We start from the raw sequence: 27,047 nt of genomic DNA on the forward strand, positions 1-27,047 counted from the left end.
AGGGCCTGCTCAAGGGCACCCAGGCCCACCACACGGGTGAAGGGTTGGCATACGGCAGCTTTGCTCTGGGAGGGGCTTCATCAGGCCGCTGGCTTCTCCCAGCTCAGGGTGGTGTATGGGTTGCCGTGCCAGCAAGGAAGGCTCCCCCAATCCCTGGTCAGCAAGGAATGGGGTGTGTAGTGAAGACGGGGAAGATACTAGTCACTTGCCCAGCCTCCTGGTATTGCCTTGGGTTACAGGATGAATGCCAAACCCAGGAAGCCATCTGGGATTGAGAGTCCTCAAGGCAGCAAAGACACTGCCTGGCAGTGAAGGGTAACACCTAGATGCCTGACAGCTCCAGTTCTCAAGAATCTTGCTATAGACACCCACCTAGCCCATGCCCTGGAGTCTCGCCTTAGGACCTGCCCATCCATCTTGAGGCTCTGCCCTCTTTGTCCCAGAGGGCTGGGGCCTGACCTGCTCCCTCCTGTGGTTGCTGTGACCTCACAGCTAGCAGTGGGTGTTGGGTAGGGATGCCAAGGGTGGTAGCCATTGGGGAGCAGACTGGGGGCTGGTGGTGTGGGGCAAGCCCGAGGTTGCCCTTAGCTAGGAGATGAACCACAGTGTGGTGAGGGTGAGGGACCAGTGAAGACCAGGGGCTTGAGCCACTCAGCTTCAGTGCTGTACCGTCATCACACGCTCCTCCCAGGTTGGACAGTGGGTGCTAAGTGCCTAGGTGCCTCTTGGAGCCAAGTAGACAGACCCTGACCAAAGGCATGGGCTAAGGTGAGAGCAAGAGCCCCTTCTGTCTGATTTCATGTTTTGGGGTAATGGGTGAGAGCTGGGACATGAGCTGAAGTCACCTGATTGCCTGTAGGACAGGATGGGGCTGCTTCCCCTCTGGCTATCATGTGGTGGCTGGTCCTTCCCAGTAGGTAAGCCTGGGGTTCTAGGAGGGCAAGAGCAGGGATCCCAGAGACAGCAGCCATGATCCCACCTGGTCCATGTGTTTAACTTCTAGGCTTCTGCGGGAGCTTTTCCTTCTTAAAACACCAAGCTCAGTGTCTACCTCAACACAGAGACCCCCTGCACCTGTGGCCTGCCTGCCCCATCATCACACAGGGCAGACCTAAGGGATGGCAGAAAAAGTGCTGGAAGACATACCCCACCTGCTAGGCTGGAGCACCGAGGCCTAGAGCTTAACAATACACAGGTTTTGTCAGTAAGAAGGGTGCAACTTTTATTGGGGTGCCCCGTCAGATGATCTCAAAACATGAAATGGTGCAGATCGAAGACGCTCAGACCTTTCTAGGACAACACGGGCCCAGCCTGGTGCCCCCTACCCCAGCACCCTGTTGGGTTGTTCCTCATTCCTGAGGTCAGTTCCTGCCAGTTGTACCTGGCACATGCCTACAGGGCCACTCCTGCCAGGCCCAGAGGAATTTTAAGGCAGTCAGAATTTGCATGCTGGTTCAATGCCAGCTCCCAGGGCCCTCAGGCGACTGATCCTGGAGTCTGACCCCACATAGCCAAAGCAGCTCTTGACCCTGTTGGGGGTCAGGTCTTCCCCAAGCCAGGCCCTTACCTCTGCCCTGAGCCAGGGGAAATCCTGTGCTGCAGCTGGGTACAAAGTACAAAAATCTCAGTTCTTCCTGCGTATGTTAAAAATTATCAGTGAAAACCAAGCCTCGGCGTCCATGCCCTTCTTGCCCACCAGGTCCTCAGGGTCTAGGCTGTCCTGACTGCTGTGGGCAGTGGTCAGAACCTGAGACTTTATTGCTGTGGTGGGGCCTGGACCTGGGCGGTAGCCAGGTGTCTCTGTCCTTGAGCAGCACTGAGTGACTTGGCCAGGCAGCGGAGACGCAAGCTGGGTCATCCGACTGGTTCCAACTGCCAGCTTTACCAATGCAGCATTTATTTTAAAATTAAATTTAAAAAAACCAAATTGCATCACCAGGTAGTTTTCTGATTAAGGATGCAGCCTGACCAGGGTGGCCATGGCTGGTGGCAGCAGCGTTACACAGGCCCATTTAAGGCAGCTCCTTCTGGCCGTGCATCTGTCTCCCTGCAGAAACAGAGCAGGGTTGGAGCATTTTGGCCTGCAGGGCCCTCCAGTCCCACCCCAGCCTTGTCCCACTGCTCACCTGTCCTTTGTTACAGTCCCCAAGGTGGCCACTGGGGCTGGGATGGTTGTGACCTCCATGATGGGCCCTGCAGGGAGGGCTTCAGCCATTGCAGTAGACACTACTGGGGTGGCCATGGTTGCCTCTAGGGACACAGCCATGGCCAATGCAGAAGTCACTTTGGAGGGCACAGGGCCAGCAGAGTCTGGTGGTGTACAGCTCACACATTCAGCCCTGGGTGGCAGAGGTGGCTTCAGTTAGGGCTACTCTGACTTCAGTGCTGCTGACTCCGAAGCACATACTTGCCCCCGGCCGTTCCAGAAACCATGCCCAGCTAGACAACTTTGCTGCCTTACGTCCCAAACACCAGGACAAGCTGCCCACCCACTGACCTCCATCCTTCAAAGCAGCACTCAGACCCTGTAAGGTGCCACACTGCCCAAAGCCCTAGGTACCCCTTCTGTGTGATTTCAGTTCTAACCTTGCTCTAGGCACAGGGGTGATGGAGCCACTGCAAGGGCGGCAAAGCAAAGAGTTGGCAGGCAGGCAGGCATTCTAAAACCAGACCCACCAGCAGCAGCAGGTGGAGGCTGGTCTCCTGATCTGCCCCAGGGAGGGGCACCCAGGTGGCAGTAGTGGGCAGAAAGCCCCTCCACAGGCTGGCTTGGGATCACTGTAGTGGTATAGGTAAATGGGAGGTTTTACACAGATGGCCAGGGAAAAAGGGAGCTACCTTGTAAAATAACACACTTTTTACAGCAGGTAAGCAGGTTATAGGAAGCACTAGGGGAAGAACCTAAAGGAGGCTGAGGTAGGAAGATTGCTGCGTGTTTGAGGCCAGCCCGGGCTACACAGTGAATGCAAGGCCAGCCTGGACTACATACTGAGACCCTGTTTCAATACCCCCACACATACATACACACAATAGAAGAACGTTAGTAATTCTAACCCTAAGGAAGTCATTCTACTCAGGAACCCTACATGTACTTCAACCAAGGAGTCCAGCCATGGTGCTCCACTGACAGGTATACGGGGCTCACTAACCCAGGCTGTGCTTGTCCCTGCTGCACATGCCCTGGGGCAGGTGGTAGCTCCCTGTCTAGGGAGGGTCCTTGGGACATGGTCTCGGGTAGCGGTGGTGAACCTATGCCATGTGTGCCACAGTGCACTGAAAGCTCTAAAAGGTTTGTTGGGGGGGGTGGTTTGAGCACTACCCTCCAGCACCCAGGGTAGGCGAAGCCCTACCTAAAGGGGACGGGGAGGGCAGGCCAGGATGTAGGCCTGAGGCCCCTGCATGCTAGTGGGACTGTGAGGGCAGTCAGCCTGGGGGCCCTCACCAATCCTGGCAGCAGGAGGCAGGGACTGTAATGGGGAGCAAACAGCAACAGGTGTAGTTGGCTCAGAGTGGGCACAAAGGCACCGCCCCTCAATACAGTGCTTTGGGAGACTGGCACCTCATCCCCTCCTGATGGGGCCCAGCCACAGGGACACTCCTCATTGTACCTTGAACCTACTAGGAGGTTCTGCGACCCAGCCTATTACTACTGCCAGCTCCAAGCGTCTTAGGCCCATGTTCACCAAGGCCCCCACAAAGCTGGGGGACAGGTTCAGTAATGGATTCCAGGGACTCTTCTGCAGGGGTGAGATGATCTTCCTTGCAGGAAGATGTCCCTGTCTTTGCCCTAGGGAAGGCTATGAGGCACCTATAAGCTGCTTGCACCGCCAAGTCAGGTCTGAGCCCTGGTGAGCAGTCTTGAGACACGCTCAGCCTCTCTAGTGAGCCAGGTGCCATCATAGAGGTGGGCACACACCAGGTAGTCTATATAGTCCTCCAGCAAGGAAGCAGCAGGTGAGGTTAGGAGCCCCACAGGCATGCAGGTGCCCTTCTTCCACCATCGTGGGCAACCCAGGCTCAACACCCTGAGAATCCAGCTGTTCTCTGCAATCAGGGCTCCTATGGCAGGGGCTGCCCTCCCCCGATTTGGTGGGGGGGGACCTTCCCAAGCTATTCGGCCTGTCTCCTCAGCCACTCACAACAGAGAAAGCAGGCCCTCCAGCTCACTGCAGTGCACAGGTATTACTGTGTACACCACAAGGCCACCAGAGCAGCAGGGAGGAGCCCTGGCCTGGCCTCTGCTTGCTCCCAGGGGAGCTGAGAGCTGAAGTCACGGTGTGTACTGACTGAGGGACCCAGGGTGTGTGCCACTCCACACACCTGCCAGCAGCAGCCTCCTTCCTGGGTGGTGAGGGCGCCTCCCGGCTAGGGCCTGAGCTCACAGTTTCTGCAGTGCCAGCCGCCTTTTCCTCATCCTCACTGTCAGAGCCCCCGGAGGAGCTGCTGTCGGAGGCCACCAGGGGGGCCTTCCTCGCGACACACACATTCCAGGCACAAGGGGAGGCAGGACCGACTGTAAAATAAGGAGGCTGTGATGCTCATGAAGGCAGAAGGGCCACAGGGTACAGCTGCCACAGCCTCAGGGCCGCCAAGCCACTGTGAGCAGCACACAACATACGAGACAGAAACCCCTCCTGTGTGGCCCACTGCACATTACTGCACCACACTCTGCACAGAAACTCCCGAGGAGCTGTGCTGTCCACATAGGCAGCGTCCTCACCCTAGACAGGGAGATGTGTGCTCTTGTCAGATGAGGAAGGCTCATGAAGGGGCTCCCCGCAGCTGCACGGGCCTTGCCACTATCTTTTTCAAGCCTGGCACCCAGGACAGAGGAGACAGGCGGCAGCTATCCTTCTATCTGGAGCTCTAGGCCTGGGCTTGGGAGCTTTCAAGCTTGTCTGGCCAAGGGATGGGAGGATGAGGGCTGGGAACTTTGATCGGGCCCCAGGTCAGATTCCTGCCAGTGGCCCATCCCCACACCTTTCCATGCTGCAACCCAGGATGCAGATTACAGACTGAGGCTATGCAGCTGGGTCAAACCCAGCTCTGAGGCAGCCCCTGGGCTTGCTGCTCCTCCTTACCCCTAGGACTAGGGTTCCACCATCTGGACAGTTTCAACCCCACAAGTGTTTATTGGCACAGTCCACTATCAGCACAGAGACATGGCTGTAACTTAGCTTTGGCCACTCCCACTGACCCCAGTGGTAGAAGCAGCCTGCCTAAAACATGGTCACTGGGCAAGGCCAGGTGGCCCAGCAGGAGACTGGGATGGATGTAAACTGTGCTGGTCCTACTTACAGGTTTTCTCTGGGCTTGGGCACTGGCCACTTTCAGCATGGCTGGGGTTTGTGTCCACAGGAGAGCTGCACCTGGGCCCCGACTCAGAGCTGCAAATGAGTATAAGGACAGGGTAAGTCCTCAGGGGTTGTGGGCTCCAGGCCTCAACAGCAATTCCTGGCACAACCCTGCATCCCACCAATGCATTTATTACCAGCAGAAAGGCTGGAAGTCAGTGAACTTGGCCCAGCCTTTCTCTTCTGAGGCCAAGGCGCCAGCTGCCCACACACTAGAACCCACATCGCTTGCAGCTCCTGGGACTGGTGCCGCTGGGATCACTGGCTCATCAAAGACTGCTGTCCATGCAGCCTCTGTCAGAAGGAGATGCAGTGGTCAGGCTGAGAAGGCTCGTGCTCCACAGAGCACAGCAGAACCCAGTTGTGCCTCAGCAGGTGTCTGAGCAGGCAGCACCCCACTAGAGAAGAGACTAGCCTTGAAAAACATACCATGTACCGGCTAATGAGGTACTTGGCAGGGCCTCTGAGAGTCCCCTACTGGCCTCTAGGAGGCCTCACAGTGTTGGAAGTGATCCGGCAGCACCCTACCTTGTCCCTCCTCATCCAATCCAGGATGGACTCTGACCAAGGCAGGGACATTGGCCAAGCACAGGGCCACCTCTGTCCTGGACACTCTTGCTCTCAGAGGCCCTTCCTTCTCCATGTCTTGGCCACATCAGTACCACCCAGAGGCCTCACTGGAGGCGGAGTAGGAGGTGGGTGAGCAGCTGAACATGTCTGAGGGTAGTCAGGCTGGGGTAAGACACACAGCGTCCAGGTGGCATAGGGCAACCCTTCCTCAAGAGACCAGGCAGATACCAGCTGTTCATGTGCAGCCTAAAGTGACCACAACAGAGGGGACTGGTGGGAGCCATCCTGTGGCGGGCACAGCACAAAGCAGATCCCTCACCCAACACAGTGGGAGAACGGCTGGGAAGTTGCTGGTCCTGGGAACACTTAATAAAGGTATGTGCAGGTGGGGGCGCAGGCTTTAGGCATGAGCAGCTGGAGATGCAGCATCTCTAAAAGGAGCCCCAGAGAGGCACAGGCCAGGCACCATGTGCTGTCCTTGAAACAGAGTTCCCTGCAGGGCCCCAGCACTACCTTCAGAGTTACTCTCTGAGAAGCCTTCATTCTGCTCAAGGGCCAGGGGGGTCGCTGCTCCAGGTTTGTTCCTGTCTGCCTCAGAGCCTGCCTTCCTGTCCTGGCCTCCATAGTCCACGCCATTCTTAGAGCAGCTTTCTGGGCTGTGTGGGACTCCAAACCTGGAGGGACATGGGCACAGTCAGCTGCCTGGTGCCCAAGATGGACACCTGACTCTGAAGAGGCAGTGAAGGCCCAGGGTTTAGGGCCCACGGTGAGCCCAGGATGTACAAAGAAGCACTGCTTGTCTCCCGGCCTCAGCTTTGGTCTCCTTAAGAAAGAAGGGCTACTACCTCCCTGGGCCTGAGCTCTGCTTGGCGTCAAGCATCTGCTCTCAGGTTTTGGACAGTGGGTGGGCCCCACACCTGGCTCTGGCCATCACCCGGGAAGTACTGCAAGTTTCCTCATCCTCCCAGATGTCTTCTTCCTCCTCATCATCAAAGGGCTGAATTCGGTCACTGCAGCAGGCTTCAAAGAGAGCTGTGCTGGGCTGCAAGATGGAAAACACACAGACAAGTTTCTGCAGTGCCTAGAGAAGCCAAGGCCCCCATGGCTCCCTGTGTGGCTCAGCTCCCAAGACAGGGACCTGCCTGGCTGGTGGGTGGCTCTGTACACACACACGTGCACATGCATACATACACTGGCGCTCAGCGCCCACCACAGCCCTGTCTACCTCCAAAACCAAGGACCATATGTGGCAGTCTTGAGCCACACATGGTCCCTCTTTTGGACAAATGGCTCTGACGTACCCACATGACCCCCAGCTTCCATCACTCACGCTGTCCTCATCTGCATCAATGTTGAAGTTGATCTCTGCGATCCTGTCAAATGGAGCACTGCAAGAGCAAAGGGGACGCCTTCAGTGCCTCCTCGCTGGTGCTGGTGTGGCAGGCCTGGGTGCTCTGGAGCAGCAGGTGGACATCTGCCATCTCCTCAGGGGGCACCAGGCCACACCCCTGACAAGACCACAGGGAGCTGCCTTGAGGGGTCCACACAGCAGGGAGGGAACTCATGCTATTCCCAGAGACCGAGGCCACAAGACGCCCAGGCTCACTTGACGCTGTCATCCTGGTCTGCAAACTCGTCATTGAAGCCAAACTGATCCACGAAATGGGCTGTCATCTGCTGGATCTGGTACTCAGAGAATGCCTAGGAGAATGGATGCCACCATGAAGCAGACCTTCTCTGCTCGTTGGCTGCTCCTTGGCCACCAGGTGGCTCTGGCAAAGCAGCTGTACACTCCTGCCGTCAGGCTTGGGAGCCATTGTACACTGGCTGCTTGCTCAGAGCGACCATGTATGAGCCACTTTCCTCACTCTCTCAAGTTTAGTATCCCTGGGGACTTGCCAAAGTCATGTGACATGGAGGGTCTCACCTGGACTCCCCTCTCCCCCACACACACTGAGGGATGAACTACTTTCTCCTATGAACTACTATGAAATACCACCAGGACCAAGTGCTACCAAGGGCATGGGCTCCAAAAAAGGGCCCAGCAGGATGCAGAGTGCCGGCCACGCCCTCACCTGCTGAAGGGACAGCTCGTTAGGGAAAGCACCCTCAATGTCCTCGTCCTCACTTGAGGAATGAAGGTGGTGAGTGCTCACCTAAAACACAGGCCAGATGGGGTGGGCATGTGAGGCGGCTGGTACACTGACCCCACCCAGCTGGAGTCCCAGACTCCACCCAGCCCAGCCTAGGGGTCCAGCCTGGCGTTCACCAGATCTCAGCCTGGGAAGTGTGCTGTAAAGTGCCAAACAAGGCCAAGGCCAAGGCCCTGTAACAGCTCAACCTCTCTTGTGCCAAGGCACATCACAGGTCCTAGGCACAGGAAGCTCTTCTTGGACAAACTATGGTTCCTGAGGTAGGAGGGGCGGGGACCAAGGACCACACCAGCTCTGCACAGAGGCCCTCAGGGAGCCAGTCCCACTATGACACAGGAGAGTCAGAGGCTGCATCAGCTGCTTATGGACACACTGGCACATGTGCATGTAGGGTGGGCAAGCAGGCATGTGCAGCCCCTTCTTCAATCTGTCTGCCAGCATCCTCGGCTGTGGCCACATGCCACAGGAGCTGCTGCTTCCTCACCAGGTCCACGGTATTCCTCCGGTTGGTCTCAGTCAGTGTCTCCTCTACGAAGCTCTCCCAGCGTCCACGGCAATCTGCAGGGAGTCCTGTGAGAGAAGTGCTGCCTGGTGAGTGCTCAGGATCCATGTGGACACTGTGAGTACTCAGGAGCACTTCTGGGCACATCCTGGGCCAGGGAGGGCAAGCTCCTGTACCCAGGGACTTGCAGCTAGGAAGAGGCCAGCATAGCTAGGTGAGGTTTCCACAGGGTCTGAGGCCACACTGAGGATGGGGTACAGCAGCCTTGAGCAGCATACTGGGTACTTTCTTGTTCTTATGGGGACTTGACCCTCATCAGAGTTCTGACTGCTTGTTGGTGCATAAGCATACCCTACAGAAGTCCAGAAACACACGAGCTGCAGAGCAACCCTCCTCCTTGTCCCATCACAGTGCAAGCTCAGCAACAACCTGCAGGCTGTGTATCTGTGGTCTGCCTAGGAGCCAGAGCCCCAGGGATTCATGATCCGAAAATGGTGAGAGATGATGTGACAGAGACTCCTGGGCTCCCTCAGCTCTCCACATGCCTCATGCTAAGGAAGCCTTCGTGGGCCTCCACCTCACTCTGCTTGTTTTGCCCCTCTGGAAGCATGAGGCCCACCCAGACCACCAGCCTCCACACCCTCGCAAGGGGCTATGGAGGCAGAGGGCCATCTGGAGCTTCCTCACATCACATCTGCCCTGTGTTCTGGAGCCAGGCAGCACCTTGTGAACCTCCACAGGGAGACCATCTTCTCTGGCCAAGAAAGCCAGGGCTCCAGCCAGAGCGCTACCACGGCCTCAGGCTGCTGACTGCACTGACACCAACTGTGCCTATGCCACTTCCTGGCATCCTCAAGGCCACCTGCCTGTCCATCTGACCATTTCCCACTGGGGAGGCTGGGAGGCCTCTTGCCCACTGCTCAGCCTGAGCACTCAGGTCAGACAACAGAGCCCCGGGCGTGAGGACATGGGTGTGGCCATGTGCTCAGCCCTTGAGAGGGCCAAGAAGCAGTGCCCTGGGGTGCAAAACATCACGATGAGGGCAAGGCTCTTCTTAAGAGGCCGCTCTGCGGGGGTAATCCATTTGGGACTCCTGTCTCCCCACTCCTTTTCTCTAATAAACTTTCCTACACTTAAAAAAAAAAAAAAAGCTGCTCTCCTACATGTTCAGGGACCAGAGCAGGATCTTCCCCCTATAGGGTCAGTCTCCCTGGGTATGATTCTTCACTGCCTGCTCCTAGGAATAGGATGCCTGTGTTTCTCGAGTTCCCCCAAGGCTCACATGAGGAAAACTCCCTAACTGACTGTTGGCTGTGCTGACTTCAGAGCACAACTGACAGTGGGCCAGGACTGCCAGCACTAGGCCTGGCTCCGGTGGCCCATGAGCACAGGACAGCCTGAAGCTCATAGCTGCTGAGTGCCAGTGCCAGACCCATGAACTGTGCTGGCAGGGTCCAGTCTCCTGCACTATATGCTCGGCTGTCAACAGGATCCCATCATGTCTGCCCCACACAGTGGACCACTGGGCCCACCCTGAGATCACTGTGGGACAGCATGAAACTACAGCATGTATGTGGCACCCACGGAGAGCCAGAGGTGACGAGGGTGCAGGCTCACCTTGGATGACCTCACTGATGTGGGTCTGCACAGGCCCCCGCTCTAGGTTCTGCACCACTGAGTTGGCAATCCGTGTAAGGTGGCCCATATTTCCACGCCTCATGCCTCCAGCTGCCCTGAAAGTGACAGAGACTTGTCAGGATGGCCACCTAGCCCTGGCCTTGTCTGACCAGTGGCTGGGAAGGCCAAGTGACACAAGTGCTTGATGCTCATTTCTTCTGTCACCTCCATGTCTCTCGCCCTCTTTGGGTAACCCCAGATCAGTGTCCAGGGAACCTGCCTGGCTCTTCAATGCTTGCTCAGTAGCCTCACCTCAGCACTCAGGGTTATGGAGCACCTACCATACCCTGCAGGCTTAGCCACTGGTGGGCCTGCCAAACTTACCAAGAAGTGCTACGGGGCAGACACTGCTTGTGTATGACAGAAAGACTGTGATGGCAGGCCCATGGCATAGGCCCAGTTGGCTTGGGCAGCAGCAAAGCAGGAACTGAGCAGGGCAAGTGGCTACAGAGTCAGCACTGGGTGCTGCTCCATGGATGTATTTTCCTACAGCAGAGGGGGGCTCTGCTCACCTCCTGCATAGGACTAGCGTGATCCAAACCCAAGAGTCAGGCTCCTGTGAGCCCCCCCCCCCCATTGTCCAGAGCCACACTGTTCCATAGTTGCTTGGACCCTAGACAACATGTGAGACTTGCTTCCTGACCTGAAGGATGACTCAGTTATGTAAAAGACACAGAAAAACTAAAAAATGCAGCCTTGTGTGCAAGTTCTGACAAGTGATACAAGGTGCCCCAAATCCTTGGGAAGACCAGAAATGTGGGCTCAGAAGTATGCAAGGCTTGGTTGGCTAAAACAGACTGGGGAGGAACCATGTGGGTTCCTGGGGTAAGGCCTCTCCCCTGACCATTGTCCAGCCACTCGTTACTTGATCTGCCCTTCTCGTAACTTCCCATGTCACACACTCCTGATGTGTCACACTGAGTGTGGGGTCCTATGAGGTGAAGCTCTGCACTCCACACCACTAGGGCAGTCCCCAGGTTCTTACTGTGTGTGGTCATTGGCTTCCCAGGCCTCCAGGATCCTCTGTACCAGGCAGCACTTCTGGAACAGCTGTGGAGAACAAGACTGGGTGAACTGGGGCCTTAGGGGATGCACCTCCTCCCCAGAGCCATGACAGTGAACCAGGCCATCAGCTCTCACTTCTGTGGGCCCTGCCAAACTCCAGAGGCAGGTACCTCCCAAGACCGTGAGTCTCACACGCTGTGTCCTCCCGCACCCTGGAATGGCCCTCACCTCCAAGTCCCTCTGCCTCCACCTCTGTCTAGAGGGAGCAGTGGGGCTCCTGTGCACCTTGTCACTACCCGGCCCTGGCACATGCTGCTGCCTATGTCTGGAATGTTTGTCTCAGGGCCCCCCAGCCACACCATGGTATCCCTTGCTGGTCTATGCAGCCTCTGTATGTCTCCCTATCCTACCCCAAGACCAGGCACTCTCATCATGGAAACCACCTTCCCTCTGGCCGTTTATCAACTAGGCCTTGGGGGTGAGGCCCTGGATTCTTCCTCTCTGGTGTCAACCCTCCCGGCCCCACACAGAAAGCACCTGCAGCACTTCGGACTCCTGTGAGGCTTCTGACTGGAAACCTGGGCACCCCTATCCAAGTCTTTGCCTCCTTCACATACACAGTGTGGTCCATGCTGTCCCCCAGCAATCCACCCCTCCTCAGTAAGTAGTGACAAATGGGTCTGAGCTCAGATAACCTCTCTGCACTCATAATACCAAACTTCTCCTTGCTTCCTTCCTTAACAAACACGAAAGCTGCTCTTTGCCAGGGACAAAGCTCGATGCTAACAACAGCCAGAACCTAAGAGGCAGATTCTGGGCCCACACAGCCAGAGAAGAGAGGCAGTGAGAGCACAGCTCTCTGGAAGTTTCAAGGCGGGGAGAGAGACGGGTCAGAGGGAGGGCTGATGTGCCCATTTCTAAAATGCAGAGTCCCAGAAAGCTTTCTCATGTGAGAATCTGACATTTGGATTTTCCTCACAGTCTGCTCATGCAGTGTCAGGAGCCCAGCCCTAAGGGGAGAGTGTCCAGAACCTGCTGGGCTGCAGCCTGCCACCACCGTGCACACAGCTGCCTTCCCTCTGGCCACCTTTTCCTCTCCTATCACCAGCTCTGCTCTGTGACCCTGGTAAACGTGGATGTTTCTCATCAGTCAGTATCCTCACGAGTTAAGCAGTACCTTGTGCCTATGAGGGTTAGGGACAACACAGGGGCCCAGGGAGTGCTGGCTGCAGGTGGCAGGCCAACATCCCAAAGGGTCTTGGTCCAAGCAGAGCTCCGTCTGCAGCAGTGAGCAGGGCATTGTTCTGAACTTACGTGGGTCACCATTGTGTTCTCAGGGAGGCTTGCAACAGGCTGGGGGGTCTCCAGGCTCCTATTCCCATTCCCGCTTCCCTGTGGAGGCTCCACTTTGCTCTCGGATCCACCGGCTTCTGCCCTCTCTTCTCCAGCAGCATGGGAGAGAATAGCCGCTATGCACAGTTCCACTTGGAAGTGCAAAAAGTTATTCCAGGTGTACTTAAAAAATAAGTCCTGAGTAAACAGAGGACAGAAGGTTCTTAGACAGCCTCCTCTTGAAACAAGAGGCAAGGAGACTTGCTCCTGAACCTAGCTTCTTAGGTATCTCAAGGGAGTGTCGAGAGGAGCCCTTCACTCTCCCACCTGCTGCTTTGTGTGTGCCTCACTGACTTCTGCTCTAACCCAGGTCACTGTCTTCTTTCTACTTTCCACATGTTTATTCTTTTGTCTCTAAGTTAGAGGCTTAATTCATTAATTTTTTGGTCTTTTCCAGTGTAAGCCAGAGAGCCTGCCTGCCTTCCTTTTATGGTTTTTGTTTTGTTTTGCTTTGCTTTTTTATGCATTCCTCAGTCGACAGGCATTTTGATTGTTTCCAAGATCTAGCTATCACAAATTGTGCTGTTCTAAACATGGGTACACAGATCGCTGTGTCTTTTATGGTTTTTTGAGACAGGGTGGTGCCAGGCAGTTCAGGCTGGTCTGGGACTCACTCACAATGCAGCATGGGCAATCCTTTTTCCTCATCCTCCTGAGTGCTGGGTTACAAGCATGCTCCACTATACCCAGCTCTCGTGTAAATCTTTAAAAGGCTACATATTTCTTTCTAAAACCTACTTTATACTATACATGTTATGTTGTGACATTTTTCTGTTATTCCTCAGTTCTATATCTTATACCTGCTCCATCAGTTACTAGGAGCATGCTAAACCCTCAAACATATGGAACATGCCTAAGATGAGCAGCACACAGGCAGGGAGCCTAAGGTGCATGTCCACACAAGCCCAAGGTAGCCCACATCCAGGCAGCACAGGCTGAAGCCCAGGAAAGGTTCTGGATGCCTTAGGGCTCACTGGTGGGAATGCACAGGGAGTAACTGCTATCAAATGCAAGGGCGGCTCCTCAAGAAGCCATCAAGGGACCACTACGACCTTGGAGTCCCACCCTGCTACACATCAAAGGAGCAGAACGAAGGGCTCAGACAGATGTTTGTACCCCTGCTTGTGTTCATGACAGGATTATTTTCTATTGTTAAAAAAAGGGGGGAAAACCTAAGTGTCCAACGATGAATGTGCTCAATAGATGCAATGGTACACCATTCTACTTTAAGAGGAAGGAAGTGAGCCAGGTGGGGTGTGCACACCTATAATTCTAGCACTCTGGGAGCCTGAAGGAGGAGAATCACAAACTGGAGCCCAGCTTGGGCAACTCTAGGACTTGGTGAGTCATTGTCTCAAAAAAAATAGTCGCCTGCTATACCATGGATTCCATTTATTTAATGTACTTAGAATAGTCAAAGTCAGAAATAAAAAGTAGAATGGATATTTCTAGCAACCGGGAAAAGGTAGAATAGAAAGTTAGCATTCTGTCTGGTCAAAGGAGAAACTTCTTAAATAGTAATGGCAAAGGTTTATGATACTTTACTACAATAAAAATAAAAAAGATTGAGAGAAAATTATTTTGAAGAGTAAAACAGGAAACTGAGTCTTAAAAATGCTCCCTGGTACAGACTGGGATTTTAGTCACAGTAGTGACCACCCTGAAGTCCTGCCCCAGAGAACATCTTCATTCTGGGAACATTTGTGGGAGGTCCCAGTCTTCTGAGAGTGAGGCCAGGGCAGGGCAGAGTGGCAGTGCTACCTGCTGCCAGTCCTCACTGCAGGCACCGCCTCTGTCAGCACCCCTTCCTTGGGCCACAGCTCCCTCGATTGACACCTGCTGTCCACCCTGCTGCCACAGCCTGTGCTGCTTGCCTGTTGTGCCCACCTATTCCTTTCTGCAGGCACCCACAGCATCCCACAGGCCACTGGGAAGCTTCTGACAGATGGAGGAGTATTGCCTATGGGTTTGACTGTCTCAAGGATGACTTTCTCCTGTGGATAACAAGATGTCTCTCCCCTGTGCAGCTGGGGATCGAACCCAGACATGCCAGGCCTCAGGCATGCCAGTCAAGGACTCTACCACTGAGCTATATTCCTGTCCCTTTTTGTTTCTGAGACAGGGTCTTGCCAAGTTACCCAGGATGGTCTTAAATTTCTGTTTCTCCTTGCCTCAGCCTCCTCAGTAGTTAGGACTACAGGTATGTATCACTGCACCTAGCTCAGAACATTTTCTATTCAAGAGCTGAGGTGTCCTTCCTATCTGAGTCAGAATATGAGAAAGGAGATGATAGAATGGGACATCTGCCCTTTGGTCAGGGCAGTTCCATGGTAGAGGGTGGCTTCCTGCAAGCCTCAGGCTGTTGCTCTGTGTGCTCTACCAGCGTCTGTGGAACCCGTATCACTGTGCTGCAGACCTTTCTTCAGGGGCCCCAATGGACCTTGCTGTTGTCTTGCCCGATACATCTGTGTATCTTTCATGCATAGCACATGCAGACACACAGGGCTGACTGAGGTGCCCACTCACCAGCAGCAAGTCCATGGTATTGAGCCGGCAGAGCTCCTGGTTGATGCTGGGTGTGTTTGTGTACAACAGCGCAGCCATGAGGCGCGCACCATGCAGACGGGCGTTCCCCAGGGGCTCCTCCAGCACTCCAATAGTGGTCAGGATTGCTTTCTTCTGCAAACACAGGAGGCACCACCCAGCTGGAACCCTGGGATCAGCATGGCCAGTGCTGACGGGCCACAGCCACTGCTTTATCATCTGACCCAGGCTTGAGGGAGTAGGGAGTGGACATGGGGGTTCTTCAAGGCAGGGTTGCCTGCAAGAGGAAGTGAGGGGGTCCACAGAGGGAAGCACCTACATTTCCCCTCAAAGCTGACAGAGGGAGTAAGGTAGGAAGCTCAAGGAATCTTGTCTGAGCCTGCAGGGCTATGAGATGTGTCCACAGTGGGGTCATCAGTGCCAATCTGAGGGTGAGAAGACTCCTGCCACAGATAGAAGCCCCAGAACTACACCTTGCTGAGAATGCTTTGAGCTCCTTCTGAGGCCATGGCCTCAGCACTCTGAGCTAACAGACTCCCAAAACACTCAAGAGGAGGGGAAAGCTCCCCTCATCAGATTGGATGTGGTTATTTTCTGATGCCTCACACAACCATAACAACTATGTTTTCGTTAGCGGAGTATTACAGGCTGACAAAATAGAATCCCTACCTCCAGCGAGCTTGCTTGCCAGTGGGAAAGGCAGACAGTAAACAAGTTGGTAAGAATGTCATAGGTAGAGTGGGTGCTAAGGCAAAACACCAGTGAAGAGGGATAGGGTTGTATCTGGGAAGAGTGGCTATGACATGAGCCAGAGAAACAGGGGCCCTGGCCGCAGTAGGGCCTCAGGGCCTCTGCACTCCATCCTCCTCAGTATGATCCGAGCACTACCCAGAGCTGCTGGCAGAGAAGGGCTTCCCTGGGGTCATCCCTGGCTCCTATAGGAGCCTGGAAGCCCTTGGCTAGGTGCCCCCAACATGGAAGCTGGGCCTGTGGTAGCTGCACATTGCCCCTTCTCCCCATGGAGGAAGAGATGGCTATTAAGAGATGAAGGGAGGGCATCCAAAGGGATGGTCTTGGGTGTCTACCTGATAGGTTCTCAAACCTATCAGCATGTTCAGGGTAGAGCACTTTCACTGGGGGTCACTCTGGGGTCCTCTCCTTGCATTCCACCTCATCCTACTGTGTCTCTAGAGGCTCCAGCAGTGGTTCATGATGCTTTACCTTTGGTGGGTTGAGAAGAAGCTGGTGGAAGTCCTTCAGCCGTGGCTCAATGCCATTCAGGACACTGATGCTGACAGCGTGCGACCTTTCCAGTCCCTGAGAAAACGAGTCTACCAAACCCTCTGTCCTGTGGATGAGAACGGCAGATGGAGCCTCGGCAGACGCACTATGCCATGTGCACATCTCACACACCTTGCCAACATGCAACTTATCTTTCACAAAGAGCTCTTTTTAATTCTCTCAAAAAGAAATCTCTAGAATGACACTATATGAGATGTCCAACATGACTTGGGGCATGAGAGAGAAAAGAAAGACACATATCGGGGCATGGTGGCTCACACCTGTAATCCCAGCACTCGGGAGGCTGAGGCAGGAGGATCGTTGTGAGTTCGAGACCAGCCTGGGCTACAAAGTGAGCTCAAGGCCAGCCTGAACTTGCAGTGAGACCCTGTCTCAAAAAGACAAAAAAAAAAAGAAAGAAAGAAAGAAAGAAAGAAAGAAAGAAAGAAAGAAAAGAAAAGAAAAGGAAAGGAAAGGAAAGGAAAGGAAAGGAAGAAAAAAAAAAGGCACCCTTAGGAAAATGTTTCCAGCTGACAACTGAGATCACAGGGCTGGGGTGTGGTAGCACATGGCTCACTGCCCTGTTCCCCCTAGGCCCTAGTAGGGCTTGCTTTGAAAATATTTACTGGTGTCTCCAGGCCTAAACCAAGAAGTAGGAGACAGACTGGTCACATTATCTCTTTGGTTTTTCAAGGAAATTTCTCTAAGTGAGATATTTATTTAAATATTTTTCCAATAATAAAAGCAATAGATACTGCTAAAGAAAAAATTCTAAATACATAAAAGGATTTAAGAAAAAACAGAGAAACAGTTGGCTTATCTGTTTTGCTAACTTATATTGTCTCTCCATGGTTCCCTGAATTTATAAAGATAAATCAATATTCTACTTGATGAATATAATTCTACTTTTAGATAGTAAACTAATAACTATATATGGTGGAGGGAAGGAAAGAGGGAATAATCTCACTACTAATATGAAGCCAATTTCTTGTCTTTTCTCTTTTTAAAGGGAAAAAACATAAGCTATGAGTTCCAGGGGTGATGAGGTTCCCCCTAGCATACGGCAATAATGGAACTGCAGTCATCTTAGATCAGACCACTGCCCCACAGGGGAGGCCCTGAGCAAGCACCCAGAAAAACAGCACCCACCATCTTCATGCCTCCTTGAGAGCAAGACCTGCAAGGGCTTCATGGGCCGCTGAGTCCCCACACTGCTGTCTGTAGTCTGCAGTGCACAAGTGACCTCAGATCATCCCACTTTCAATGGCTCTGGCACTGCCCCTGTGCATGCTCAAAGCCGTTTCAAATATCTCCAAAGGTTTCTGCCTGGTATCTGGGAGAGATCTTATATCCTCCATGAACCCAGTCTTTCATCCAAATTTATGTCTCTTGCTGTTTCCCTGTCTTGGCTGAGAACTTGCATTCTGCTGCCTCTGCCTCAATAGGCTCTGATAACTGTGCCTGAGGATAGCCAGTGTGGTAACCTCCCCAAGAGTCACGACACAGGTGTGCCGCCACACAAGCTCCACCTGTCTCTACCCATCATACCAGGACCCTCTCACTCTCCAGACTATCTCTATTTGGAGCCTCTTGAGAAACATGCTCCCTGACTAGCAAGGACCATCTAACAGCCTGACCTTGTGAACTTGCCTCCCGGGCACCTGACTACTGTGCTTTCCATACAGCAGAACTACTGTCCACAAGCTGACCTTCTGGGCCAACTGGGAGCCATGGAAGAGAGGCCACATCTCAGTTACCTTTGTTTCCTAGGACCCCCATGTGAGCAGCATGGTAGGCATTCAAACAACACTTGATGAGTGAGAAAAAAGGTGGAGGATGGCCCTGTGCCTGACTCGGGGCTCATAGACAGATGAGTACGCATCTTCACTTGATTTAAAAGACAAAGATGAGATCCTGCCCTGGCATGGGAGATACCGTAAACACATGAAAATATAGCTGTATGTCAGAGTGGAAGCCCCCGCAGCTAGTGAGCTACAAGGATCTGTTGGAGCAGTGCTGGGAAACTAGCTTACTCTACACACATATAAATGCACGATGCTCATAGTGAGAGCCAGCAAAGATTTGGATGCAAACAAAAAGCTGACCTCTTCTCTTCCCTTTTCTTTTTCCAGCACTAGGGATTAAATCCGGGGCCTTGCCCATGCTAGGTAAACGCCCTACTACTAAGCCACATCCCCAGCCCAGATTGGTCTTGAACTTGTGATCCCCTTGCATCAACCTCCTGAGGAGCTGGAGTTATAGGTGGTATCACTACACTTGGCTAATGTTGCCCTTTGCAACCAGGGGCAGCTATCCACTTTTTTGTGTGTGTGTCAAGGATTGAACTCATGACTGCGCTTATTAGGCAGGTGCTTAAGTCACTGAGCTAAATCCTTGGCCCCTACATTTTTACTTGTATAACCAAAATATAATCAAAGACATAGAGTCCAGCCATTCTCTAGGCACCCATGTCCTGCAATATCAGAGCAACTTGGGTCACTTTCCCAGGGAGAAGCTCACCCAGCCCGCCGTGGCTCCAGCAAGGCAAGCAGCACCTGCATTCCGCTGACCAGGCAGCTCTCTGTCTGGTCTCCATCAAACATGTTCTTTAGAAGCTGCTCCACACAGTCCTGCCTGTCGGGCACACACAGAGGTCAATGCCTGTCAGAGAAGACAGATGTGACACAGCGACACTCTCCTCCATGGAGGACCCCCCAGTGCCCCACTCCAGGCAGAGCTGCAGTGTCCTGTGTTGCTGGGGACTCAAGACCCTGCCTGGGCTCTGAACTGGGGAGCTCATCAGACTCTGAAGCCGAGGTGACTGTCGCATCTCCTGGAGCTCAGCAGGGCTGCAGCACATCTCCATGGTCTGGAGCAAGGCCCACAGCGGGACCCCCCCTCCCCAGTACTCACGACTCCAGTGCTACAAGAAGGGGGTCTGGCTTCAGAGTCTCTTGCAGCTGACTGCTCTGGTCTCGGCTCAGCCTGACAATGTCACACAGTGCCTGAGAAGCATTTGACTGCCTCTGCAAAGACAGGGAAACAGATATCTCAGCCACCAACAGCTGGCAGCAAGACCAGCCCACTGCCAGATTCAAATTTTCCTGGAGGAGGCCAGGTGTGGTAATGTGTGCCTATAATTCTGGCACTTGGGAGGCTGAGGAGGGAGGATCCTTGCGAGCTCAAGGCCAGCCTGGGGTACGTGTGAGTTCAAGGGCAGTCTGAACTACAGAGCAAGATTCTGTCTTGAAAAAGAAAAAAAAAAAAAAAAAAAAAACTTTCTCGGAGGCAGTTTTCTACACAAACTAAATGGCTCATTTCAAAGCAGTTTGGGAAAGATGTAGACTTGAGCTGGGCACTAGTACGCATCTTTAGTACCAGTACTTGGGAGGCTGGAGCAGAACGATTATAAAGTTCAAGTCTTACTTGAGCAACTTAGCAAGACCCTGTCTCAAAATAAAATAAAAATTTAAAAAACAGCCAAGTATGTAGTTCAGCACAACGCCCCTGAGTCAGTCCTCAGTATTGGGGAAAGAAAAAATAGAGATCTGGTTAGTTTTTTTCCTTTACCTACACTGCATGACCACTGTGTATTCAGAATGGGGCCCCAAATGGTCAAATACACTGCACAGACGTTACTCTATAGCTTTGACCCAAGTTTTGAAATATACGAAACAGAGTATATTTTAAATTTAATAAGTAGCTGCTATTATTCAGAATGAGTCCTGTGAACTAAGGAAAAATAGGAAAGCTGCTACAGAGAAAAGAGGAAACTCAATTTTCCTGAAGAGACATGAATACTGCCCCTTCCCCACCTTGACTTAAATGTTCACTGGCTTACAGTGGGGTACTCGGTGGGGGCACAGTATGACCCAGGAAAAAATGCACCCGACTCCCCAAGCATTGGCACATGCGCTGCGGTAAGCCTACTTCAGGGACAGGACAACAGCCAGCTGTCTCTGGCAGTCAACCCATGACATTCACACCTTGAGTGAATCTCAGACAAGGTGGTCTCTTTGCTTCCTACAGAAGCCAACGCAGCCTCTCCCAACCGTCTGGCTGGCCCAGTGGGCTGTCAGAGGACAAATAGTGACCAGGCAATAATGAACACCTTGGACATGAGTTGACACCAATATTTTCTTTTTTTACTTTTTTAAAAAATAAAAACCACCTTACATTTATTGGCTTCCAGTAAAAACATAAGGGTAGTAAAACAATATGAACAAACGTTTTACAAATACTCCCACTTAATCAGCTGCCTTTCTTACATATTACCATAATTGCCATTGCCTCACTTCATGGCTTTCATTGATCATTTTTTGTTGGAGACTCTTGTACCAGAGTAATATTGTCTCCTTTCAGCATGATCTGACCTAGTTGTTTTCTTGACTTTGTTTTAGAATGAATTTCTTCAGCATCATTGAATACAAGGTTCATGTACTCATCCAAACCAGTACTACAGCTCCTCTGTCTGCATACTCACTTGCTCATACAGCCACACCTGAATCCGGGAGCGCTTCTGCAAGGACCTGAGGATGAGGCTGATGGCCTGCACTCTCACATGCTGCACTTTCTGGCCCTGGCCCCTGTGGTGCAATCTGACAAAGGTCACACCAACCACCACGCTCTCTCTAACGGCAACTTCCTTGACACCAACGTTTTCAAAACTGCTGAGATCAGAAAGTGTGTGTGTGTGTGTGTGTGTGTGTGTGTGTGTGTGTGTGTGTAAATACACCCAAAGCATAAACATAGGCCTCTCGGGATATAACTAAACGCTCACCAGTGACTACCACAGAGACCAGTGAGGCAGCTGAGAGAAGCAGCCATGCTGTCACCTACGATGCTACAGTTCAAATGTATTTTTGAGACAAGGCCAGTTCAGGCTGGCCTTGAACTCACTGTGTAGCCAAGACTGGCCTCAGACTTGCTGTGATGCTCCTGCCTTTTCCCTAAGTGCTGGGATGGCAGGAGTGTGCTGCCATCCCTGGCTTGAATATTTGGGTTTCATCCACAGTTCCTGGTTCATGACCCTGACCCACCTATATGACAAAACCCTCCTGCTTCAGAGGGATCCTGCACCAGGCCCTGGGAGGAAGAAGGCTGCACAGAGAGGCCAAAAGGAATCTGAGCAGGAAGTCTTGCTGGGCTTCCCCTCCTGTTCTATTAGCAATCATGCCTACACTCTAAAGTCTTCATAAAAACCCCAGACGTTGGGATTAGGTAGCTTCAGGAGCAGGGAGAAGGTCCTTTGGCCACACCGGAGCAGGGATGGAGGCTCCAGACCCTTTCCTCAATACCCTGCTTTACACATTTCTTCATCTCTACCCTTTGTATTAACTTTATAATAAACCAGGATATGTGTTTCCTTAAATTCTTGCCTCTCAAGCAATTTAATCAAACCAAGGAAGCCTGATTTATAGCCAGCCAGTCAGAAGCACAGGGAAGAAAACCTGAGGCTTGTGACTGGTATCAAAAGTGAGGGACCAATGCTGGTACTTAGCTGTGGATTCATGTGTCCTTGGGCTAAGAGCCAGATGTCTGGCTTCTAAACTGGAACCTTCCTCGTGGTAACTAGGAAAGAGCAGTGACCACTTGGCATGGAAGCTGTAGCAGGTTTAAAAATGGGTGATGTTGAGAAAGGCAAGAAGATTTTTGTACAGAAGTGTGCCCAGTGCCACACGGTTGAGAAGGGAGGCAAGCACAAGACTAGACCGAATCCCCATGCTCTGCTTGGGAGGAAGACAAGTCAGGCTCCTGGATTATTTTACACAGATGCCAACAAGAACAAAGGCACCACTTGGGGAGGGAATATATTGATGGAGTATTTGGAGAATCTGAAGAAATACGTCCCTGCAACAAAAATGATCTTCACTGGCAACAAGAAGGGAGAAAGGGAAGACTTAATAGCTTACCTCAAAAAGGCTACTACTGAATAATAGTCACTGCCTTATTTATTATAGACCAGAAATTTCTCATAGCTTTTTTATGTGTACCATAATTTAACAGATCTCATACATCAGAATTCAAATCATGAGTGGCTGGCAGAATATTTCTGTTGCATAGTCCTGATTTAGGGAAAACTGGCTTATAGTTAAATGGATTTTTTCAAGGTTTTTTTTTTTTTTTTTTTTTGTCTTTTCCCTTTTTATCAGTACTGGAGATCGAGCTCATGACTGCCTGCTTGCAAGGCAGGCACTTTATGCTGCTGAGCTAAATCCTCAGCCCCTCAAGTTTTGATAACAATTCCAGTTCAATAAATACTATCACTGTTTTTCCTTTCTAAATACATGGTTAGACCTGATTAGTAATGTTTGTCTTTTCATAAAGATTGAGAATGCCATCCCAAAACCTATTGAAGGTTGGTTTTATATTTAGATTTATGTAACTACTGGAGAATACTGGGGAAATCCTTCATTCTCAAAACCAAGCAAGATTCCCCTGTTTCAATTTGTGTTTATTAGCCTGTTAAAGGGAGTGGTTGAAGACAAGGAACAATGTTTATATTTTTGGTCTTGACTATGCCAATTTAATTAGAACTCCCTGTATCTAAAAAGTGTTACCTTTTACTTACTTAAAGGTATTTTAGTGTGGTATATGCATAATATGAAATAAGGAATATTTAGTATTTCTCAAAAAAAAAAAGTGAGGAAGGCAGTCCTCGTGATGAAACCCTCAACCTGTGGGACCTGAAGCAAACTCCAACTAGATTCAGAACCAAACTGAAGCAGAAGAGAGCCAGAAGAGAGCCAGCTGGGATCCTAACCAGCTCACCTGGTGTATGAGATAACTCTTCTGCATCTGACATGCAAAGAGATCTGTGTTGTGATGGCTCAGCAGGAGATCCTGAGTTGAAGATGCCTTTTCCTTCTGTGTCCACAGATCACTTTCTATGTTTCTGGAGTTACAGTAGAAAGCTTCCAGGAGGTCCCCAGCCAACTACTCTCCTCATGTAGGCTGACCCCATTCAAATTTAAAGAGCAGAATGTCTGGGCATGGTGGCACACACCGTAATTCCAGTACTTGGGAGGCTGAGGCAAGACGATTTCCATGAGTTTCAGGTCAGCCTGGTTACACAGTGAATTAAAGGCTAACCTAAACTACACAGTGAGACCCTAACTCAAAAAAACTACAGTGAATCTTGAACTCACTAGCCCAGGCTGGCCTTGAACTCATAGCAGTCCTCTTGTTCAGTCTCTTGAGTGCTGGGATTACAGACGTGAGCCACCATGCCCAGCTAGACTTTTTATAAAACATATGTAATAATTTTTTTATACATGTGTTATAATTTGGGGGCTGGGCTAGTTAGTCCTCACTAGCCACATTATACTTGATCTCATCCAAAAATTCAAGAAGTAATCACTTGCCACACTGAAATCCTATGCTGCTTCATTTCTGTTTAGACTACTGGGAATCAAACAGAGGGCCTGGAACACACTAGCAAGTACTCACTGGGCTATACCCCCAGTTCTGTTATGCATTAATTTTTAGTAATAAGTAAGCAAACAAATACCTTCCAAGATGTTAAAACACGATTAAAGGAAAAGATGTATCCAACTTGCCCTCAGAGGAGAGAAGCAACTTGCCTCCCACCCCTCACCTTAGCAGCAGCAAGTGCTCTGACAGCCCAAACACAGGCTTTAATGCAAGCAGATGAGCTTTGTGAGACTCACGTCTTCATCCTGATGTGGATGGATCAACTCCACAAGTCTCTGGATGATTTTCTCTTCATTAAGCCACTGAAAAGAGAGTGGGGGGAGGCCCATCAACATCTCTGCTCACACCTAACTAAATGTAGAGATGTTCCTTTGGTATAGCAGAAATCCACACACCCAGGCTTCCTAGGACAGGCTCTGCCTGACCTAGAATGGACCCAGAGAACACAGTAAATGAATTCTTAAGGGTGCCTGAAAGAGTTTAAGTGGGTGAACCACTTTCTCTTTATCTTAATGGTGCACACACTCTTTGGGACACATCTCAGAATCCCAGGGTGCAGATGGGCCCAAAGAAATGAGCCCTGTTGCCAAGCTGAATGTGGAAGCCAGATATGCTGCAGCTCTCTGTAGTAGCAGGGCTTTCTGGGATCAGGAAGAGCAGAAAGATCCTGGCCTAGCTATATGAGTGCAGTAAAGGCTGAAGCTGACATTCTTCAAGGTCAAGGGCAATGGAGGCCCAGTGTGACCATGTCAGGGTACGGCAGAGCTGGCAAACCTGGCTCCTCTGGTGCATTTGGTGCCCTGTATCTCAGACTCATCTGAGGGTGGAAAACTGACCCACAGGGCTGCTCTGAAAACTGAATAAAGTTACACAAGTAAAGGCTGTATGATGTAGTTGTGCAGGATTCCCACTAGGAGTTACTAACAGCGGCTTATGTGTATGTCATGCATTGTAAATGTCAGCACCTTGAGGAAATGAGTTATCATTCCAAGAGTAGAATAATCACTTATGATACCTGACAATAAAAAGCAAAGTCCCAAAAGCTTGTAGCTTTAATTCAAACTGCAGCACAAAGCCTGCCAAATGACAGGGAACATAAGTGTATCCTCAGGGCTGGGAACCCTTCTCTTTTAAGAGACTACAGGCTTGCCCTCTAACTGACCCTCAGGACAGACTCATCCTAGTGTGACTCTAGGAAAAGTGTCAGCCTTCATGTAGAGCCACTGTCAGTTTGTTTTCTACACAGTTTTGCCCGGTCTTAGATCCTGAGCCCCCTGCTCAAGATCTGGTGGTGCCTTAGGAGAAAGGATGGGAGGTAAACAAAGCTAGCTTCTATTTTAGTACAGTCAACCAGAGAATGCTAGGGGAGGAGGCACCAGGGTGTTCTCAACGGGCTGAAGTAGTACGAGGTGCAGATGGGAACCCTGATGGTGACACCTGCCAAGGAGCGGGATCTAGGCCCCTTCAGAGAATGAGAAGGTACAACTCTGGCACTCACGTGCAGGACCTCCTGCCGAAGCCCCATGGGCTCCACACAGCTCACAAGGCGCAACAACAGGTCCATGAGTGCCGAGGTGCCCATGTGCTTCAGCACCAGGCTGGTGAACTTGTCTTTCTTCTTCAAGAACACAATCACCTGCAATCAAACACACCAATCAGCAAACGGTTAAACACAGCCAGGACACGTCCTCCAAGAACTCTCATGAGAATAATTAACTTCCAAGTATCTGGAGGAGAAGTGATAGAGAAACTTTTCAAAAATGTAGGAAAAACCCTCCCAGGAAAAGTGCAGTGAGGAGTCTGCTGCACGGGCTGGGGCTGGGTTAGTGCTGTGTGAGCAGCACAACCTGTCAAGCAGGGGGGTGCAGGCTGCTGTGCAGAGTCACCACCTGGCATACAGCTGGCTCAGGCTTTTGTAACCCAAATGGATAGTGTGGACAGAGCCGAACTGGGAGGCACGGGTCACTGCTGACAGTCCCCATGTCTGGACACAAACCCCAAGGAGCAGAGTACATATAAGTGGACAGTCCCTGAAAGGAACAGTAGTGGTTGAAAGGCACAGAAGACTGAAGCTTTAGAAAGGAGAAAGAGATGTCATATAGTAGCTGGCGATCAGTGCCAACAGGTGTGGATGTGGGCAGAAAAGTATGAAGCTAGGGAGGAGGGGGCAGAGCACCTCCATGAGTATGATGGGCTGTTCAGGGAGTGGGTTACAGGTGAGAGAAGAGACTGGGGGAAAGCTTTGCTGGTTCCTGTCTCCACACACCTTTCACATGGCCATAGATAAAATGCCTGCCATGTTCAGGTCACAGGGCAGGAGGCGAGGACAGAACCAGAACTCTACTGGAAACAGCAGAGCAGACAAGGTCCACCCAGCTGTGGGGGTCTTGCTATGCTTATTCATTCCGAGAGGATGCTATAGTCTCAATGTATCCCCCAAATGCCATGGATTAGAGACATAATTCCCAAAATTATACTTAAATGGTATTTAGAGGTAGGGTCTTTGGGAAGTGATTAGGTTTAAATGAGGCCATGGACAGCTTTATAAGGACAGGAGAGACTGTACTAGCTGGCAATGTACTATCCTGTGGCATCCTCTGCCTCTGGCCTCACCAAAGGCCCTCAAGCTTGCACTCCTCAGCTTTCAGAACTATAAGAGATAAATTTCTTTACAAATTATCTGGTTTGTGGTAGTTACAGAAAGAGAAGACAGACTAAGACAGATGAGGATGAAGATTAGACAAGGGAAGGGAAGAACAGAACGAAGAGGAGTAAGAGGGAGTAGAAAAGGGTAGAAAGAGGAGGGGAGGAGGAGAGCAGCCTGAAAGGATGACTGCACTCCTAGTGAGAAAGACTACACACAAACAGAAAAACTACACAGGTGGGCAGAGTAATCACAGCACTCAGGAGGCTGAGGCAGGGAATCACTGAGTTCGAGGCCAACCTGAGCTACAAAATGAGTTCAAGGCCAAACTAAAATACATAGCAAGATCCTGTCTTAAAGAACAAAACAAACACAACACGACACCAGAAAAGGAACAAATAACAGCATCAAGACTGAAATGGGACACTGCTACAGATCCTACAGATATAAAGATTATAATGACAGCATTTGGGAGGCTGAGGCAGGAGGAT

The 27,047-nt window shown here is 51.4% G+C and overlaps 2 protein-coding genes and 1 pseudogene across 8 annotated transcripts in view; 1 reads left to right on the plus strand and 2 right to left on the minus strand.

Moving 5' to 3' along the window:
• Positions 1-1,880: 1,880 nt before the first annotated feature.
• Positions 1,881-27,047, minus strand: part of Ppp6r2 (protein phosphatase 6 regulatory subunit 2) — a 91,968-nt gene continuing 66,801 nt past the window's right edge. For 5 of the 7 annotated variants that reach the window (XM_013153667.2, XM_063243686.1, XM_063243685.1 and 2 more), the window contains 20 exons: positions 25,411-25,548; positions 24,149-24,214; positions 19,392-19,504; positions 18,999-19,112; positions 16,419-16,545; positions 15,180-15,332; positions 12,576-12,791; positions 11,242-11,306; positions 10,197-10,312; positions 8,562-8,647; positions 8,000-8,080; positions 7,531-7,625; positions 7,255-7,312; positions 6,842-6,966; positions 6,438-6,598; positions 5,492-5,648; positions 5,299-5,387; positions 4,321-4,513; positions 2,127-2,339; positions 1,881-2,047 (listed from right to left, as the gene is read on the minus strand). In XM_013153667.2, the coding sequence (XP_013009121.1) occupies positions 1,999-2,047; positions 2,127-2,339; positions 4,321-4,513; positions 5,299-5,387; positions 5,492-5,648; positions 6,438-6,598; positions 6,842-6,966; positions 7,255-7,312; positions 7,531-7,625; positions 8,000-8,080; positions 8,562-8,647; positions 10,197-10,312; positions 11,242-11,306; positions 12,576-12,791; positions 15,180-15,332; positions 16,419-16,545; positions 18,999-19,112; positions 19,392-19,504; positions 24,149-24,214; positions 25,411-25,548 (2,415 nt within the window). In that variant the 3' untranslated portion in view covers positions 1,881-1,998. Of the gene's footprint in view, positions 2,048-2,126; positions 2,340-4,320; positions 4,514-5,298; positions 5,388-5,491; positions 5,649-6,437; positions 6,599-6,841; positions 6,967-7,254; positions 7,313-7,530; positions 7,626-7,999; positions 8,081-8,561; positions 8,648-10,196; positions 10,313-11,241; positions 11,307-12,575; positions 12,792-15,179; positions 15,333-16,418; positions 16,546-18,998; positions 19,113-19,391; positions 19,505-24,148; positions 24,215-25,410; positions 25,549-27,047 lie in introns of those variants that run through there. The other 2 variants (XM_063243687.1, XM_013153676.3) reach the window with 2 other exon arrangements.
• Positions 20,602-22,095, minus strand: LOC111757082 (small nuclear ribonucleoprotein E-like; annotated as a pseudogene).
• Positions 22,100-22,421, plus strand: LOC106027934 (cytochrome c-like). Its single transcript, XM_063243689.1, has one exon. The coding sequence runs from the start codon at positions 22,100-22,102 to the stop codon at positions 22,412-22,414; it is 315 nt and encodes a 104-aa protein (XP_063099759.1). The 3' UTR covers positions 22,415-22,421.

This window comes from Cavia porcellus, unplaced genomic scaffold (genome assembly GCF_034190915.1).
Source record: "Cavia porcellus strain 051 isolate PalLab524CR breed Dunkin Hartley unplaced genomic scaffold, mCavPor4.1 scaffold_40, whole genome shotgun sequence".
Taxonomy (NCBI): Eukaryota; Metazoa; Chordata; class Mammalia; order Rodentia; family Caviidae; genus Cavia; species Cavia porcellus.

Coding starts and splice junctions, on each gene's coding strand:
- LOC106027934 (XM_063243689.1), top strand. CDS start 22,100: ATGGGTGATGTTGAGAAAGGCAAGAAGATTTTTGTACAGAAGTGTGCC.